Source organism: Natator depressus, chromosome 25 (genome assembly GCF_965152275.1).
Source record: "Natator depressus isolate rNatDep1 chromosome 25, rNatDep2.hap1, whole genome shotgun sequence".
NCBI lineage: Eukaryota > Metazoa > Chordata > Testudines > Cheloniidae > Natator > Natator depressus.
In genome coordinates, this window is record NC_134258.1 from 10,629,100 (window position 1) to 10,646,890 (window position 17,791).

General features: G+C 55.0%; 1 protein-coding gene across 3 annotated transcripts in view; it reads right to left on the reverse strand.

The window, feature by feature from the left end:
* The window catches only part of SHC2 (SHC adaptor protein 2), a 28,950-nt gene extending 14,740 nt beyond the window's left edge, over nucleotides 1-14,210 (reverse strand). The window contains exons 1-2 of one of the 3 annotated variants that reach the window (XM_074939510.1): nucleotides 13,987-14,210; nucleotides 3,356-3,526 (exon numbers count right to left, since the gene is read on the reverse strand). In XM_074939510.1, the coding sequence (XP_074795611.1) occupies nucleotides 3,356-3,523 (168 nt within the window). In that variant the 5' untranslated portion in view covers nucleotides 3,524-3,526; nucleotides 13,987-14,210. Of the gene's footprint in view, nucleotides 1-3,355; nucleotides 4,040-13,986 lie in introns of those variants that run through there. The other 2 variants (XM_074939509.1, XM_074939512.1) reach the window with 2 other exon arrangements.
* Between the last annotated feature and the right edge of the window lie 3,581 nt (nucleotides 14,211-17,791).

The following is a 17,791-nucleotide window of genomic DNA, read 5'->3' on the forward strand; positions in this document are numbered from 1 at the left end:
CCCTGTTTTACACTGCAGTGTAGTGGCTAAATTCCACCCCAGCAATGGCTGCATTTCAGTGCTGGGCAAAGAGAGCTGTACAGCAAGTTGCTTTGGGATCCTTTGGTAAGGAAAGACACTGTTCAATGCCTCTCTTCTCTCTCTGTCCCCAACACCATGCCCCTCTCTCTGCCTTCTGCCAGCCTCCTCCTATGGCTCCTGTAGAAACAGCCCGCACTGAAGGAGTTAACCTCTGCGCATTTCCTTTTAAATCAGGTTAGCTCTCAACCACTGTCCCACACGTCAAACATCTGATGATCTATGATGGGGCAGGGGGAGGAGAGAGACAGAGGCTAACCGGAGACATGCTGCCCTGCTCCTCCATCTCGCCTGCAGTTGTAAATTACCACAAGTTAATTGAGAGTAAGACAAGGAGCCAAATGCCATCAGCAAATTCAATTACAAGTGTCTCACCCTTTCAGTCCCAAAAGCAGCAACCCTGGAGCTCATAGCACTGTGGTTGAGACTGACCTCCATAGCACCTTGCACCCCCAGAATCTCAGAGGGCTTTCACCAGTGAACCCTCACAACTCCTTTGGGAAGCAGGTACTTGTTATTACTATCCCCATTTTGCAGATGGGGAAACTGAGGCACATGGATGTGATTTTTTTTTTCCCTCCAACATCAGACAGCAAATCAGTGGTAGAGATCTGAATTGAACCCCAGAGTCCTGGCTCCACGTCCTGTGCTGTAACCACTAGACCCCACTCCCCTCCCAGAACTGGGGCTAGAGCCCAGGAGTCCTACCTCCCATCTTCATGCGCTAACCCCTGGACCATCTGGAGAGGTGGGCCACACTAAACCCGCTCCACAAAATGACCCACTAGGCTAGGGTGTGTGTGTAACCCTGGAGATAGGCCTAAACCAAAGCCCTAGATCCAAACTTCACAGCTGGCCCTATTTCTACGATGGGCCCAGATTCATCCCCTGTGAAGCCTGGGGGATTTGAACTCAGATCCTAATCTCAGTGCTGGAGCAGAGGCCCCATTGTGAAGGAGTTTGTTAAACTTCCCCCTCCTTTATTGTCTTGTGCTATTCAGCTACCTCTGGGGTAAGGGGCGAGACTGCACTGGTGGGTCCAGGCCAGCTGCAGGGCCAGTCAGTATCCCCAGAGGCACAGGGAAACAGGAGGGTCTTCTGAACCTTCCCCATCCTGTTTAGGACCCTCATCTGCCACAAGGCCTTTTCAGGAAGACCCCTCCAGTGCCGTTGCAGCAGACTCTCCCCTGCTGGAAACCAGCCTTTCCAGCCCCCGGCTTTCTGGTGTATCGATGCGTCTACACGGTCTAGCTATTCCAGCCCCGATCCTGCATGCTTAGCTGTGTGGACGGACCAGAGATCAGGACCTTGGGCCCAGGTTCTCAGAGGTATTTAGGCACCTAACTCCCATGGGGTTTGTGTGCACTTCAGCTGGGCACGAGCAGACAGAGGCACACGAGTTCTGCTTGAGCTAGTGCGCTCAGCATAGCAGTGTGGAAGCTCAGGTGGGGACTTCGGCTGGCCACGGGAGCTCAGGTGAGGGGGGCTCAAGAGCCCGAGCTGCCTAAATACCTTTGAGAGTCTGGGCTGGGGTTTGTAAACCCCTGGGTCGAGGAGCACGAGCCTGCTTCGAAGCTGCGTCTTTCTGGGCGTGCTGCGGGCCCGGGGCTGTGGGAGGCCTTTGGGGAATAGACACGCCGAGGGAGGGAGGCAAGCAATGCTGGACGGAGAGTGAATGGGGCCCAGCCAGAATGTGCCACGGCCACCTCGCACCCTGCTGGGGAGGCTGGCTCATGCTTTTCTGGGAGCGGGGAGGTAAATCTCTCTCCTTTCTCAACTAACCCCTAGGGGCTGATTCTCCCTGACCTTGTGTCAGCAGTTACACCCATGCAAAGCAGCGGGGAGAGCTGGCTACCCCCCCAGCCAGCACAGGGGGGCCCAAGGGGGCCTCCTATGGCCTGCAGGCTGGGTAGGTTTCCTCTGGTGGCTCTCAGAGCCCAGGGGCAACGAAATCAGTGGAGTTGTGTTGCGTCCAGACCACAGCAGCAGGCCCAGAGGCATTTGCATGGGAGACAAAGACTGGGACACACGCACCCCCAGCAAAGCCATTTCCATGGTCAAGCGTAAGCCCCAGCTTTAAGAATTGGAGTCGGGGGGATCTTGCTGTTGTGTCCACCACACGGTGGCTTCCTCTGGGGGGAGCGGGGAGGGGGTTGTATGTTAGAGTGCAGGGTGCACCAGGCCCAACCGAGCCCTTTGGAAACCAAAGCTCAAACCAGCCCATCACCAGAGTAACTGAGCCCCTCCCAACCTTTGATGCATTTATCCTCATCCCCTGCGAGGTGGGGCAGGACTATTATCCCCAATGTATAGACAAGGAAACTGAGGCAAAGCTAGACTAAGTAACTCACCCAAGGAGTCTATAGCAGAGCAGGGAATTTAACCCAATTTTCCCAAGTCCTAGCCTAGCACCCTAACCACTGGGCCCTCCTTCCTCAGCCCAGCTGTACACAGAAACTTAGGGGATGTTTAAGGGGTGGCTTAAGCAGGGCTGAGTCTGCCCTCACTGACACTGGCACAAGTCAGGAGTAACTCCACCGAAGTCAATGACAGTGGTGTCAAACGGGGGTAAAGGAGAGCAGTAGGCCATGGGTCTTTGGTGGTGCTCTTAGGGTTGACGCACTGGGCTAGGAGTCAGGAGAGCTGGATTCTGCTCCTCGCTTCACCACAGAGTCACCGTGTGACTGTCCCCACTTTGTGCCTCAGTTTCCCCATTTCTGGTATGGGGGAGGAGTAACAATACCCCCCGCCACCGCAGGGCTCAGGTCATCAACAAGTGGCCGGAGATCCTTGCCCAGTGAAGGACGAGGTCTCAGTGCAGCTGGCAGCTGAGTACGGGTTTCACACTGGCTAAGCAGCAGTGGGCTCGTTTTAAACCATGTGCAATTGCCCGGGCAAGGCCAGGTTGCCCCAAAGGGCCCAAGTCATAATTAAGTCCCAGCTACCGTGGTGTGATGGTGACAGCCTTTGGCGATGCAAAACCAACCCCTCCCAGGGCAGGGTGACACCTGGGCTTTGAGGCCTTGAACAGAGGGAACTTGAATGAGGAAGCCTTGAAAACTGGGGAATTGGGTGGTGTGGGGGGAGAATCATCCCAAACTTCCCTCTACCCATGGCTGGGGGCTCCCCTTCCCGGCTGCCAGCCCCGAATGACAGAGGAGCCCAGGGATCCGAGTGCCAAGGCAGCGGACTCCCAATTCAATCCCAGCTGCGGAGTTCGTTCAGCCCTGGACGGGGTGGGCAGCGAGGGGAGGGGAGGCCAGAGAAACGGGCTTACCCTGACAATGTAGGAGACCCCTGGTCCCAGGACCCGTTCGTCCGGATGGAGCCAGCCCTGCGCTGGTTTATTGATGAAGCTACCTTTCCGGTTCCATTCCTCGCCGGCCAGTTTGACTCCCTCGACCCGAGCCGCCTTCCTCCCTCCCACTCCTCGGAACCGGTTCATCACCTGCAGGGAACAAGGAGAGTGGCAGACAGGCTCGCAGGCGCTCAGGACAGCAGCCAGGCCGGAGGAGGAACCTCCTGCCTCTCCGGGGCCCCCGGGCTTGGCCGGGGACGACAGGTCCTTGCTGGCGCTGGAAGGGCTGCGGCTCAGGAAGCCGGAGGGGCTGGAGAACTTCCACTGGGGAATCTTGGGGATCAGCATGCAGAAGGTGGTCACGGCCTCCTGCTCCTCCGGCAAGCGGGCTTCGCCCAGCGCGGGGCACGGGTGGGCCAGGGAGTCGGGCGGCGAGGGGGCCGGGGTGGCTGCCGCGACCTTGCTGCTCATGGCTGGGTCCTCCGAGGGCGTCACTGAGCCATTGCGAAAGCGACCATACTTGGGTTCTGTTAGCATGCCCTGCCGCTGCGTGTCTGGCTAAGTGCTTTTAGAGTGCTCGCCGGGCACGCTCTGCGCTCCTCTCTCCCGCTCGCCGGCCCCCCACCCCCCGCTCCTCTCTGGGGAGGCTCAGCTCACACAATGATGTCATGGTGTTATTGCTCATCTGCCAGGAGCCTGGCTGCCGCAGACCTGGCCTGCGCTGCTCACAGCCTCAAAAACAGCCGTCTGCCAGCACTGGACAGAGGCAGAGAGATGAGCCCGGCCGTGGGCCCGCTCACCCCAGTGCAAGGGGCAAGGGAGGCCCTGGTCCACACAGCACCTCTTGGGGTGGGTTTGCCTAGCGCAGCAAGCCCCGGGGTGAAAGGCCAGCGGGGGGAGTTGGCTGATTTTCCACCTTCCTGCTTTCCGCCCGCACAAAGCCAGCTGGGGCTGGGCCTGAAGGGCCATGGGCACTAGGAAAGTAGCCTGATCGCTTTCACGTGCCCTCGCTACCGCTCTCCTGCTCCTTATCTCTGCCAAGCAATGGTGCCAGACTCCCTGAGATGGGGGGGGGGAGGAATAGGGGACCCTTACACGGGGATTATAGATCCATGGATTATAAAATCCATTTTGGGACCATTATGATCGTCGACTCTAATCTGACCCCCTGCAGATCACTGGGCAGAGGAGTTCACCTGGTGATTCGTGCGTCAAGCCCAACAGCTTGTGGGTGAGCTAGAGAGTACATCACCAACCAGTGGGGACTTGGACCGGGGCTGGCTCACCAACCATCCTGGGCTTGGTTATGGAATGGATCACCAACCAGCTAGGGACTTGGATAGAAACCGGATCACCAGCCAACCTAAGACTTGATTAGGGACTGGTTCACCAACAATCCGGAACTTGGATAGGGACTGGAACATCAACCCATCCGGGGCTTGTTTAGGGACTGGAAAACCAATTAGTCAGAGACTTGGATAGGGACCACCAACCAGTCCAGACCTGAATGGGGACTGGTTCACCAACCAAGGAGAGAACTGAATAGAGATTGCATCATCCTGAAGCACCCTGTCATGTTCCTGATGCTTCCTTTCCACTGATGTCATTTTGTAGCAATTGACTATATAATGGGTGGGCCAGATTCTGCCCTTGGTTACATCCTATGCAACCGAAACACAGTGGCTGCATGAGTCACATCACCTTATAGAAGCTAGTCCACATAGAGGATAAGAGTCCACTACTCCTGCCAGCTAATGGATTAATCCTTTGGCTCAAGTGGCAGAGGCCTGGATTCTGGCCTTACGGATGACCTGTAGCTGGAGATCATGGTACAGGTCCCTCCTGCCAGGGCCTATGTGCACCACGCAGCATTGTCAGTGGGGCATCCCTGGAGAATTCAGCCCTGCACATCTCCCTTTAAAACGAGTCTTCCCCACAGGAGCCTTAAACCCTCTGGGTTGATTCACACTAGAACGAAGATGTGTGGCATCATGTAGACGTGCCCTTTGCACACTGCTCCAATCCAGCCATTGCAGGGTTAATGGGCTGTAAGTGGCAGGCACACAGGCGAAGGTGGAACCAGGGTAGGCTACCGCCTTCCTACTGGGAGCCATTAAAAGTGAGGCTGGAGTCTTCACTTGCATAGTCTGCAGCTTAGGCCTCATAATTGGCTTGAGTGGAGACAGGGCCACTTCTGGAGCCTGGCTGCTTGGCTCACTACGCTCCTTGGAATTTGTTCTCTCTCTGCATTTACGTCGAAGTCAGCGTTTGTTTTGGGGTTTGGAGTGAGAGCTCCGGGATGCCCTGCTGCACAACATGGGCTGCCTTCTTTCTTTGCTTCGGAAACCAGGGCTCTTGTTTGCTCTGCTTTATCCTGCACCTGGAGAAGAGCCCAGCGCCTGCATGTTCATTTGTTTCGAGGGTTTGTGCAGTAAGGAGCGGAGTAACTCCCCCACCTCTTTGCCAGAATCTACAGCGAAGGGGAAACCCTTAAAGGGAATCTCACCGCTCAAAATAATACATGTAACCTCCCCCCAACCCCCAATCAAACTTGCGCCCGATGCTGAGAGGTCGGAGAACCCACAACTCCAGTCAAAGTCCAGTTCTCAGCACTTCTGAAAACCAGCCCAAACTGTCCTACCTGTGTTCTTAGCATCAGCTGAGATTTAAAACCCTAAGGGCCTTACCCTCAGCTCGTGTCTTCGAACATAGCTCCACTGATCCCACCCTACGCGGTTCTGTCTATGATTTTAACGGCTTCCCACCGCTGGAGTCTTTGCACATCTTAAATATACTGATGAATTTAGCTTCACCCCACCCCTGCGACGTGGGGAAGTGATATCCCCATGGTACAGATGGGGAGCCAAGATACAGAGAGATTCAGTGACTTGCCCAAGGTCATGCAGGACTTCTGTGGCAGAGCTGGGACTTGAACCTAGAGTTCCCAAGCATCTTAATCACAAGTCCATCCTGCTAAATGTTCTTTTCAGTCTTTGCACTTTGCCGGGGTTGGGAAGGGAAAACAGACTAGTCAGTTTCATTCCTAGTGGCTTTCACCCTCCAGCTATGGTGCATTGATGCCCCGTGCTGCCCTGTTTGCCTTGCAGGGGGGTGTTTACCTCTTTATCAAAGCTGTTTCCAGCTGGATCTCTTCTCTTTAAAGTCACGCACACATTCCCATGGCTCTGGGGCTTTGTGAAGTGGTAGGTGTCACAGAACAGATGTTTTGGTTCCAATTTGACCATATGGTGCCGCCCCTTGAACAAATTGAAATGTAATTACCTTCCTGATCCACATAGGATCTTCCTCTGCAGATGATGATGAAAGGAAGGTAGGTAACCTGATATCTTAGCTAACCCCCCATCAAGAAAGAACCCACATAAGGCGTGGGGGGTTCGTACAGATGATAGCTACTAATGACATATGAATTAAAAATCAAAGCCTTCCCCACGGGGCTCTTGTTTTCAAACTCCAGAATGCATGTGTGACCGACTCTTTGTTTTCTCCTTACTGTCTCTTTCTCTCTCTCTCTTTTACTGGCAGGTGACTGGGCGAAAGCCAGTAATTGCTCTGAGTGCGATCAATAAAGCAAGGTAATAGAATTACATGCGCTGTTGCCATATTAAGAAGTGCTTCTGTCTCTTTTGGTCTAGTTGTTTTCTTTTCTTAAACAGCCTTAAGAACCTGGAAGGGAGAAGGGGCTCTGATGTTCTTTAAAGCTGCTCCAGAAGATGTTCAGACCCTGGGTTCCAATGTGCTTTGAAGGATAGACCTTGGTTGCAGGGGAGGTTGTCATGTGCTCCCTGCTAGATGCAATTTCAGATCTGTTCAGGCATTTGCTATCAAGCTGTCTGTATGCATCTGACTAGGCTTTCCTAATCATCTATTAGCTAAGCAAGATTTAGGTCTGGCCAGGACTTGGATGGAAGACCTCCACTTAAAGCCCAGGGTTATTGGGGAGGCACTGCCTCATTTGGAGCTGGTTCTTCTATTTAACTTCCTCTCTCAAACTGTTGGGCAGTGCTGCCATGCTCCCATTCAATAGCTGCCGATTCCACCCCAGAGGCCGCTGCCTTGCAGGGCTGCGTGAAGCAATTCTCAGACAGTTTGTTATAGGCTTTGGGCAGAGGCAGCGGTGCCGAGAGACGGGTGTCTGGCGAGGCCTAGAGATCTGTGATTAGCAAGGACAGGGCACGCAGGGGCCTTTGCCAAATAGGGGCCTGATTCTCCACTTTCCTACAGCCCTCGGTCCCAGTTTGTGGTGAGAACGAAATGCTCCCGATCAGAATGGTAGCATGGGATGTCAGCTTTGCACACGATTGTCCGAGAGTCTCCAGGAATTACAGATGAATCTCGAATGAAAGATGATGTCATGTAATGAAACCTTCAGGAATACGTCCAACCAAAATTGGCAACTCTATGCACAGGCGTAAATGACAACGCGAGGGGCAAGGCAATGGGGCACCTGCCCAAGGTGTCCAGAGATGCCTGTATGCAGCGGGCCAGGCATCATGGGGCCTAGTTCTGTGTGCTTTCTTTATCACCCGTAGGCTGGATGAATGATCTGACCACTCCTGCAACAGAGATCCATCAGCCCTGCAGGATAATTCATGGCTCTCCCTGAGCCAGTGCTCTCTGCCTTCGCCACGCTGGCACCTCCTGGGCCAGGAAGAGACTAGAATAGAAGCTCCTTTTCCTGGAGTAATCCCTGGAGATGCGGGCTGCTCTCCTCAGCAGAACTCCCTGGCGGCTGGGAGATTATTTCCATCTCATCTGCCATCAGCCTTGGGCCCTGGAGAGGTATCAATCAAGCAGCTGGGGCTTTCCCAGCCTCCTCTGCAGCCCCAGCTTCTTTAGCGGAGCCTTGAAGAATAAGGTCTGATCTCAGCCTCCCGCGGTCTCCTAGAGCAAAGCAGCCCAGCAGAGTCCATGCAGTACCCCTCTCCTCCTGGAACCCCAAACCTATGGCTCCGATCCCCCGGATCCATCCCTGCACCAGCTCTGGGACAGGTGGAAGCTGCTTGTCCCTCCCCTATTCTGCCACTGCTGGGGGCCGAGGTGCCGGCTACAGCAGCTCTGGAGACGCTCTAACTTGTGCCTTCTGCTGCCAGTGTCTCTCTGGAGCTTGCGGTGGTTGCAGGCTGACACTGCCTTTGTCTCTTGCTGGCTGACCCACCCAAGAGCGTGGCCTGGGCCAGAATTTCCTTGAGCAAGGGGTTGTTCTGCACTGCTGGGAATTGACTGCAGGGGGAGATGCAGTCCCTTTGCACCAGCAGCAAAGGGATTAATTCCTCCTTTCCCCTCTCTCCTCCCCGCTTAGCCTCTATCATTGCACCCTTGCTCTGTCCTCCATTGGGATCTGATGCCTTGCCCTCCAGCCTGGGCCCCAGGTCACTGTGCAAGTCCCCTTCCCCTGGGGTGGAGCTGGGACCTCAGTCCAGCCCTGCTTTGGAAGGGAGCTCCAATCCTTGATGTAGAACTCCAGCCTTTGGCTTGAAGGCCCGTTCCCGGGTCCTCAGTGCAGAACTCCGCTCTCCATCCCTGGCTGTTGCAGAGACAATCCAAAGACCAAGGGGAAAGGTGAGATGGGATGGGGAGGGGACCTTCAGAGGAGGCTATTGTTAGAAGCCGAACATGAAAACAAAAGTCTGGCTGCCTCACCGCTGGCGGCAAACAATTCATCCATCAAAGAGCCATCCAAAGAGGAACACCAGGTCCCTCTGATCTGGCTGCACATCATGGCAGCTGGGTTCTGTCTGCAGGGGGCTCCCGGAATGAAAGCTAAATCACCCCACCCGCTGGGCAGAAGGGAGCGATTTGCTGGCGGCGGCGTTTCAAAGGGGAGCCAGGAGGCAGCGCCAGCCAATCCAAGGGAAATGCAGTTTACATTTTCTTACACGCTCAGATGCAAGGAGGAGAGAAGAAAAATCGCAGCCGAATGGCTTCATGCACAGCCCTGGGTTTGCCGGAAATTGTTGGGCAGAGAAGCCCTGGGGACCGGAACAGCCACCTCCATGGGACAGGTGATGGAGAGCAGCAATTGTAGCAATGTGGCTCTGCCCCGGTCTGCAATCCCAAGGGCAGTGTGGCCACTCAGCAGCCCCAGGGATCCGGCAGATGCCGATTCTCACCAAGCCTGACTGAGGAGGAAGGATGGTCTAGTGGGCAGGGGCATGGCAGTGGTACTCTGGAGAGCTGGGTTTAATTCCTGGCTTATGAACGACTCGAGTCTCACCTTGGGTGACTCACTTAACCCTGACCTGGGTGCAGGTTTTGTACCAGTATTAATATGTCAGTTCAGGGTGTGACATTTCACCGATAGTCTTAGATAGCTACAGCCCCTAGCATGGGCACAGGGATAAGGTATAAACCACTAGAGCTTACTCCCCTTCCCACAGAGGAATGAATAACTATACTGGTGTGAAACACTTTTATCCCGGTATCAGTGCGTCCACACTAGCTGGGTTGGCATCCCTTTAATTACCCCAGCAGCGTTAAAGCCGTAAAACTTTTGTGTGCAGACAAGGCCTTAATCTGCTCTCTGCCTCAGTCCGTCTCTCTCCGTCAGGGCACTTCTGGGGCCCTGGTCACCGGAGTGCTGGAGCTGCCTGCGAGCTTTGTCCTTGCAGTGCCCCGTAAGGCAGGGAATTGTTATCGCCATGGTACAGCCAGGGAAACGCTAGGCTGACTGCCTCTAGGCTGAGCTGTGCTTCAGGGATGCTGTCAGAACGTGTATCGCCCGGGGCTGACAGGAGCGCCGACAAATCGGCAGGGGTCGTGCCATTCTCTTCTCTTAGCTTCTTATCCCTGGCTCCTTCCTGGCCTGGGAGCACAAGGGTCAGGTATTCACCCGATTGTACCAAGTTAAGGATGCTGTGTAATGGACGCGTCTGCTGCAAGGGACAGCCCTGGGCCAGAGCACGGGAACTGGACAATCTCGTTTCCTTGTGTCCAACTTTGCTGAGTTGCACCCCAGAAGCCCCAAGGGAGTTCGTAGCATTGTCTGAGTGTGGCTGAGAGCAGGACTTAGCCCAGGGGTCTGATCTTGACAATGGCCCCTTTGTCCTGCCCACTGCTGCTTGGCTTCATCTGTGCACCAAGCCCTGAATCAGCTGCTCCCACCTGGGGGCTTTGTCTTTGATTCTTCCTCCATTGGCAGCGGCTTTGCCCTTGCGCAGCTGGTTGCTGTGCCTGTCGTGGGGCAGTGTGAACACACGGAGCCATGTCCACGCCTACGCTCACCCGTACGTGCATGGCACACAAGCGTTCTGGGGGCCGATGGGGTCTGACGTGAGGCGAATGGACGCAGGGCCTGGCAGCACCGACAGCCACCTACACTCCCCCACGCACTATACCCAGATGCACACAAGTCCGTGTGTTACACACACACAAGCCCATGCACGACGTGCACAAACATGTTTGCCACCCGTGTTTTGGCACGCAATGGTGCACTATCCTTGACACCCCCCAAAAAGGTATTTTACACACGTACCTTACACACATGCGCAACACATGCACTAGGTTAGGATGAGGTTTACAAACCCCACACCAGAAGTGCCCCTCCCTGACCCCACTATGTACCCCCAGAAGTGCCCCTCCCTGACCTCCCTGGGTACCCCCAGAAGTGCCCCTCCCTGACCCTCCTGAATGCCCCACCCTGATTGCCTCTTAATGCTTCTCCCTGACCTTCTCTGCCTTCCTAGACATGCCCTCGGCCTAAGAATTTGGGATTTGGAGGTACCAGGCTGCATGCTCCAAGGAGGGAATGTGACAGAAAGGGGAGAAGAGGAGATGGTATCAGGCAGCAACTGAGGGAGCTGGGAACTGCCAGGGGCTCAGGGACGGGGAGTGAGAAATCTCTGCCCAAACCGGAACTCCTCAGACAAACGTAGGATCTGGAGCGGCTCTGCAGGCCTGGTCTGAAGTTGGCCCAGTTGGCTGAGGTGCATGGCCCCTGTAGGAACCCCAGGAGACGGAAGAGCATGATCTGACCATCCCCTCTGATGGCTTCATGGCTGTCGGTGCTGCCAGGCCCTGCTTCAATTCGCCTCACGTCAGACCCTGTTGGTAGGGTTGCCAGGCGTCTGGATTTTTACCGGAACGCTTGGTCGAAAAGGGACCCCGGTGGCTCCGGTCGGCACTGCCATTAAAAGTTTGGTCGGCGGCGCAGTGGGGACCCGGGGCTAAGGCAGGCTCCCTCCGTGCCCTGGCTCTGCACCGCTCCTGGAAGCGGCTGCCAGATCCCTGCGGCCCCTCGGCGCTGGGATGGCCAGGGACTGGGAGGCTCCGCACGCTGCCCCCGCCCCGAGTACAGGCTCCGCAGCTCCCATTGGTCGGGAACAGCAACCAATGGGAGCAGCGGGGGGTGGTGCCTGCGGGCATGAAGGCAGCGCACACTGCACAGAGCCGCCTGGCCGCCTATGCGCCTAGAGGCCAGAGGGACCTGGTGGCTGCTTCCTTGATGCTGCGGTAAGAGCCGCCAGGATCCCACAACCCCCCCCCAACTCCCTGGCCCAGCCCAGAGCCCCCGCCCTCACCCCCTTCCCCTACACCTCAACCCCCTGGCCCAGCCTGGAGTCCCCACCTGCACCCCAAACCCCTCATCCCTGGCCCCACCCCCAGCCGGAACCCTTACCCCCCCGTGCCCCAATCCCCCGGGCCAGCTCAGAGTCCCCTCCCACACCCCAAACCCCTCATCCCCAACCCCACCCCCAGCCAGAGCTCTCCCCCCCCACATACCCCATACCCCTGCCCCAGCCTGGAGTCCCATCTCTCACCCCAAACCCCTCACACCCAGCCCCACCCCAGAGTCCACAGCCCCAGCTGGAGCCCTCACCCCCCTGCACCCCAACCCCATGGCCCAGCTCGGAGTCCCCTCCCGCACCCCAAACCCCTCATCCCTGGCCCCACCCCAGAGCCCGCACCCCCAGCTGGAGCCCTCACCCCCTGCCCCCTAACCCCTTGCCCCAGCCTGGTAAAAGTGAGTGTCGGTGGGGAAGAGTGAGCAACGGGGGTGGGGGGTGGGATGGAGCAAGTGAGGGGCGGGGCCTCAGAGAAGGGGCGGGGCATGGGCAGGGCCTCAAGAAGGAACAGGGCAGGGGAGTTCGGTTTGGTGTGATTAGAAAGTTGGCAACCCTACTTCGCCCCCGGGAACCACTGTCTCCCCTTTGCTGTTCTGTGGCTCAGCTCTGCACATGAAAGGGCCTCTCTGTCCCGCCATCTCCTGTCCTTAATGCAATCACTGCTCCCACCGGCCTGGGGCCCTGGGCCCTGCTCTCTTTCCAGGAAAGAGAGTGGGGTGGGGCGAGAGGCCTAGCAGAGGATGTGGCCAGGGGGGTTTGTTTTACACCTGCGGAGACCCAACATTGTCGTTTTCACTTGGACAAGGCTGGTCGAGGTCAACCCCAGATGTGGACCGGATTGACCTGGACTAGCTACAGTGAGGTGAAAACTACCTGCATGGAAAGAGCTGCCTCAGTGTAAACGCCCACCTCTTTCTGCAGTGCAGATAAAGCTGCAGAAAGGAAGGGGGGAGCCTGGTGTGCTGTCGGGGGGGCCAGACAGCTCATGGGGAAAGGTCACAGGCATCGCCTGTGTTCTCAAAGGGGCTCAACCGTTTCCCTCATTTTGGTCTCTGTGCGGGTCGGGGAGGAGTATGGGGCCTGTGTAGCGATGAGGGCGTGTGTGTATGGCTGTGTCAGCGGGAGTGTATGGTGGGCATGTCCAGTATTGTGTCAGTGTGAGGATGTATTTCAGAGAGGCTCTGTGTGTGTGTGTGTGTGTGTGTGTGTGTGTGTGTGTATGGATGTGTGCCGTGTCAGTTCGGGTAGCTGTGTGTGCGTGTGTGTGTTTGTGTGTGTGTGTGTATGGATGTGTGCCGTGTCAGTTCGGGTAGCTGTGTGTGCGTGTGTGTGTTTGTGTGTGTGTGTATGGATGTGTGCCGTGTCAGTTCGGGTAGCTGTGTGAATGGATAAGGGGCCAGAGAGACGCACATTCTGGTGTATTAATACGTTCTTGCATCTCTGTAGGCTCTTTGAGCCACTTCACGCGCTACCAAAATGCACCCAGCTCTGGGGTGGAACACAGCCGGCGCTCAACAGCGCGCATTGCTCCAGAACAGTCTAGCTAATCTTTGGTCTTTCTAGAGAACTAACCACCGTAGGATCTGGTTGTTAAAATACAATAGAAGAATAGCAGAAGTGGCTAGTCCTAGTGGCTGAGCATTTATATACAGGTTTGTTGTTTGTTCTGCCTCCCTTCCTTTTAGCATTTAGACCTGGGGGTGGAGAGTCCCAAACGCCTCAGTGGGTGGGCGGGGTGTCAGATGGGCACAGTGCAATTCTCCCCGAACTGGAACTGGGCCAAGACACCGAGGCTACGCACAGCTCTCTCTACGGCCTTGCTGAAGCTGGGGGTCACTGCCTAGCTACATGGCAGAACCCCGCTCTCCGTTATGAAATCAACACAACCCACTTCATAGCAGAGTCCTCCCATGTGAGGAGTGACTGGACCTGACTCTGCTTCATTTGTGAACAGGACCGCAGCTTGAAGTGGAGAGCCTCCAACCCCGATAACTACACACACACACACACAATTCATAGAGGACTTACCTGTTGCCAGCAACCGGTCTCCCTCTTACAGCACTCACTGCGCTCTGGGAGGAAGGGCAGCTGAAAGCCCGTGCTGGCACGTTCTCCGTCAGCCCACTGCCTTGAGTTCAGCTGCAGTGTGTCCGCTGCTCTCACCACTTCCTCTGGGCTCTCCGCTCAGAGAGTGGCTACCTTGCCTGCTGCCTGGTTGTTGTTTCCCTCTGTGGGCCAGCAGATGCAGGCGGGAGGTTAATGTTTATTGATCAAGGGGAAAATAAACAAGCGAGAGGGCCGAGTGAGGCGGTATCTATTTATTTATTTATTTCAAGTCACCCAGGGTGAAACCGGGGGCCCCCCTCGCCAGACAGAGGCCCAGTGGAAACTCAGCAGATGTAACTTATTAGAAAGAAATCAGCAAATGATTAATTAGCCAGGGCTGGTAGTAAAATCCAGGCCACGGAAAGCGTGACTGCGTCAGGCTCCCATCATCTTCAGCCACCCTAGGGAAAAAGTAGGGGATACAGTGGGGGAAGGCTGAAGGTCTCGCTACAGCCACTCTCTCTGGAGAGGTTTTGGAGCTGAAGGAAAAAGAAGGAGCCACCCACTCCATCCCCATCCTCAGGATGCTGGCTTCTCAGGAGCCTGGTTTCAGCTGTCATTAGTGTGCGGAAGTGCCATTCCCAGCTTGTTCTTGGAGTACAACCTCTCCCCTTCCTCGGTTTGGGCTTTATTGATACAGCTACCATAAAGTTCAGCTCAGATCTTCTCCCCAGACCAGGCTGCTCCTCCCTCTGCACAGCTCAGCCCACACCCTAGATCCTTTCTCCCCAGAGCGCCACTCCCACCTCCCCTGTTTCCAGGTGGGGTAACAAACCGCCTGCCTCAGCCAATCAGCACAGCCCACTTAACTCTTTCCCAGCAGCATCAATGCTGGCTATGGGATAGGGCATTTTCAGGCAAAGCCTGCCTGCCTCTTACATTCATAGATCTGAAACCTGGGCCAGGTTCACTGAGGTTGGTAGACCTGGGGCTAGTCCACACCTGGTTGTACACAGGTGACACATGGTCCAAAGCAGGGGAGAATCAGACCCAGCCTTTGGGTTTGACTCTTCACGCAGAGAATGGTATCTCTAGAATGTGGCATCATTATTGTTATTAATCTGACAGTAACACCTCCCAGCCCTGATGTGCTAAGCCTTGCATGTACAAATAAGTAACCCTGAATACCCCCTTAGTGTATGGCACTTGGGCACCGAGCACTTTTACAGCATTTAATAGGGGTGAGACCAACCAGATTCTAGAGCGGTCACTTGGAATACCAAGAGAATGAAACAAAGGGTGAGGTCCCGGCTGTTGCATCCCACAGGTCATTTTACAGGAAGATTATCCCTCCCGGATCAGTTCTCTAGGACTTTCCCATAAAGAAGACTCCATGCGTAGGGCTGGCTCCTGAGCTGATACCAGTTGGCACAGCTCCATTGATGTGTTAGCAGGTCCACCAGACCTTGGCAGTCTCCTCAGAACTATGTCGATTGATCCCAGCTGGGGATCTGGCCCCCCGCCTCCTATTATTTATGAATGGCATGGGGCACCATAGGTGCACATGGGCCATTCTAGAGAGAAGAAGGGTTCGAGCTCTGTCCCCAGCAGCTCACAATAATGGAAGCTTTCCCGCCTTCGGTCTCCCCATTTGTGAGCAGTGGGACATGAAGAGGCTCTGGGTACTCGTGCCCAGGAGACCCTCATCCTTGGTCTCGCGGCGCAAAGGCAGACATAGGTGGGAGGATAGAGGGTGTATCCCCTGCAGCAACCAACAGGGTGTAAGAAGATGTCTCTGCTGTGTTGCATGGGGGTTAAAATGGTGAGGTGTATCAGTCGTGTCATGGCATAACCCAGTGCAAGGCAGCCTGATCACTCAGACCTTGAGGAGAAAGGCGACTCTTTTCCCCTTGGGGTGCTGCTTCACACCACAGATACCCAGCCTGTCCCTGAAGGTAGGTGGAAGATCTTTCACACACGTGGAGGGAGCCCATCCATTCCCTCCTCATTGCTGCGCAGAAGGAACTGGAACAGTTTGCCACATGGGATCTGCCGGTAAGTTATAACCCACATCAGACCTGCCTTCCAAATTCATACAGCCCCGCCTCCTAGCACAGAACAGAACCGGTGTCTGGGTCCAGTGACCAAGTTCTCTAGGACGCTATCAAGATGGCTAGTCATGTTGTCGTCCCCTCCTCTCCTTCCCATCCAGCGAGGTGGATCCTCTACTGATTTAAATCCATATAACTCAGGCTATAAAACAAATAAAAGGAAGTATTCCTTCACACAATGCACAGTCAACCTGTGGAACTACTTGCCAGAGGATGTTGTGAAGGCCAAGACCATAACAGGGTTCAAAAAAGAACTAGATAGTCCCTGTCTCAGAGAATCTGTCTTTTTCTGTATCTGTACAGCACCTAGCACCGTGGGGGTCCTGGTCCATGATGGGCGCTCCTACGTGCTACAATAATTGATGGAGGATAGGTCCATCAATGGCTATTAGCCAGGATAGGCAGCGATGATGTCCCTAGCCTCTGTTTGCCAGAAGCTGGGAATGAGCGACAGGGGATGGATCACTTGATGATGACCTGTTCTGTTCATTCCCTCTGGGGCATCTGGCACTGGCCACTGTTGGAAGACAGGACACTGGGCTCGATGGACCCTTGGTCTGACCCCTTAGGGCCGTTCTTATGTTCCATACCCCTTGACACCAGTGAGGGGTCTGTGCTGTATGCGGTCCTTCACGGGCGTCAGTGGCTGAGCAGGAAGGAACAGGGAAGGAGGTTACAAGGAGGTGCCTTTGCCAGGGGTGTCGACACTTGACAGCTCTGTGTGAGGGCTAGCAGGGTGGTGTGGTTTAGTGCAGAAATGTCAAGAAACATGGGGGTGGAGAGCTGCGATGCAGCGGGGAGGCAGCATTTCAACACAGTGTCTTTTGTTGGTTAGTAAATTTATTCTGAATCTGAAGAACATCTGTCACCCTTGGAAACTTTTTTGTATGTTACAAATGATGCTAGTGAATAGCTCAGCCCAAACGTTGTTCAAAATACACAGGGGAAAGGTGGGGTTTAAAACCTATTACAACAGAGATAATTTCATTCCTCAGGGCCAAGGGGGGGGATTGCTATGGTCCCCCCTGCAGGGCTGTACACCCAAACGCAAAGGTCTGGTACTGCTTAGAACCTGAAAGGGAACTGACTAGATACAGCAAGTGAAACTCACCAGCCTAGTTTCACTGCCTGAGGCAGGAAAAGAGCAAAAAGAAACAGCAGTAATAAATGGTGGGAAAGTAAATGTGACAATCGAACCCGGAGGAATGCCAGGGAGGGGGCTAGAAAGCAGCACCTCTTCCCTTTCCCCCTCTCCCTATCCCCTGCCTGCCCTGAAAATATCTTTAGAGAGACAAGGTGGGGGACGTAATATCGTTTATTGGACCAACTTCTGTGGTTGAGAGAGACAAGCTTGCGAGCCACGCAGAGCTGTGCGTCAAGTCCACACTGCATACAAACACAGCCTTTGAAATTCTTCTCTGTTGACCTGTTTATTAAAGAAACTTTGGGTCTCCAAGTGGGAAGATCAGCACCCAGTTTGTGGAGGCTGTTAGAGAATCAAAGCGTCACAGTGGCCAGAGGTGGAAAACTTAGGGTTGCCAAATTTGGTTGTGTTCCTGGAGATTTCATCACATGAGGACATAATATTTAATTAAAGATTAATCTTTAATCCCTGGAGACTCCAGGCCAATCCTGGAGGGTTGGCAACCCTAGGAAAACTCCTCCCACTGCAGAGC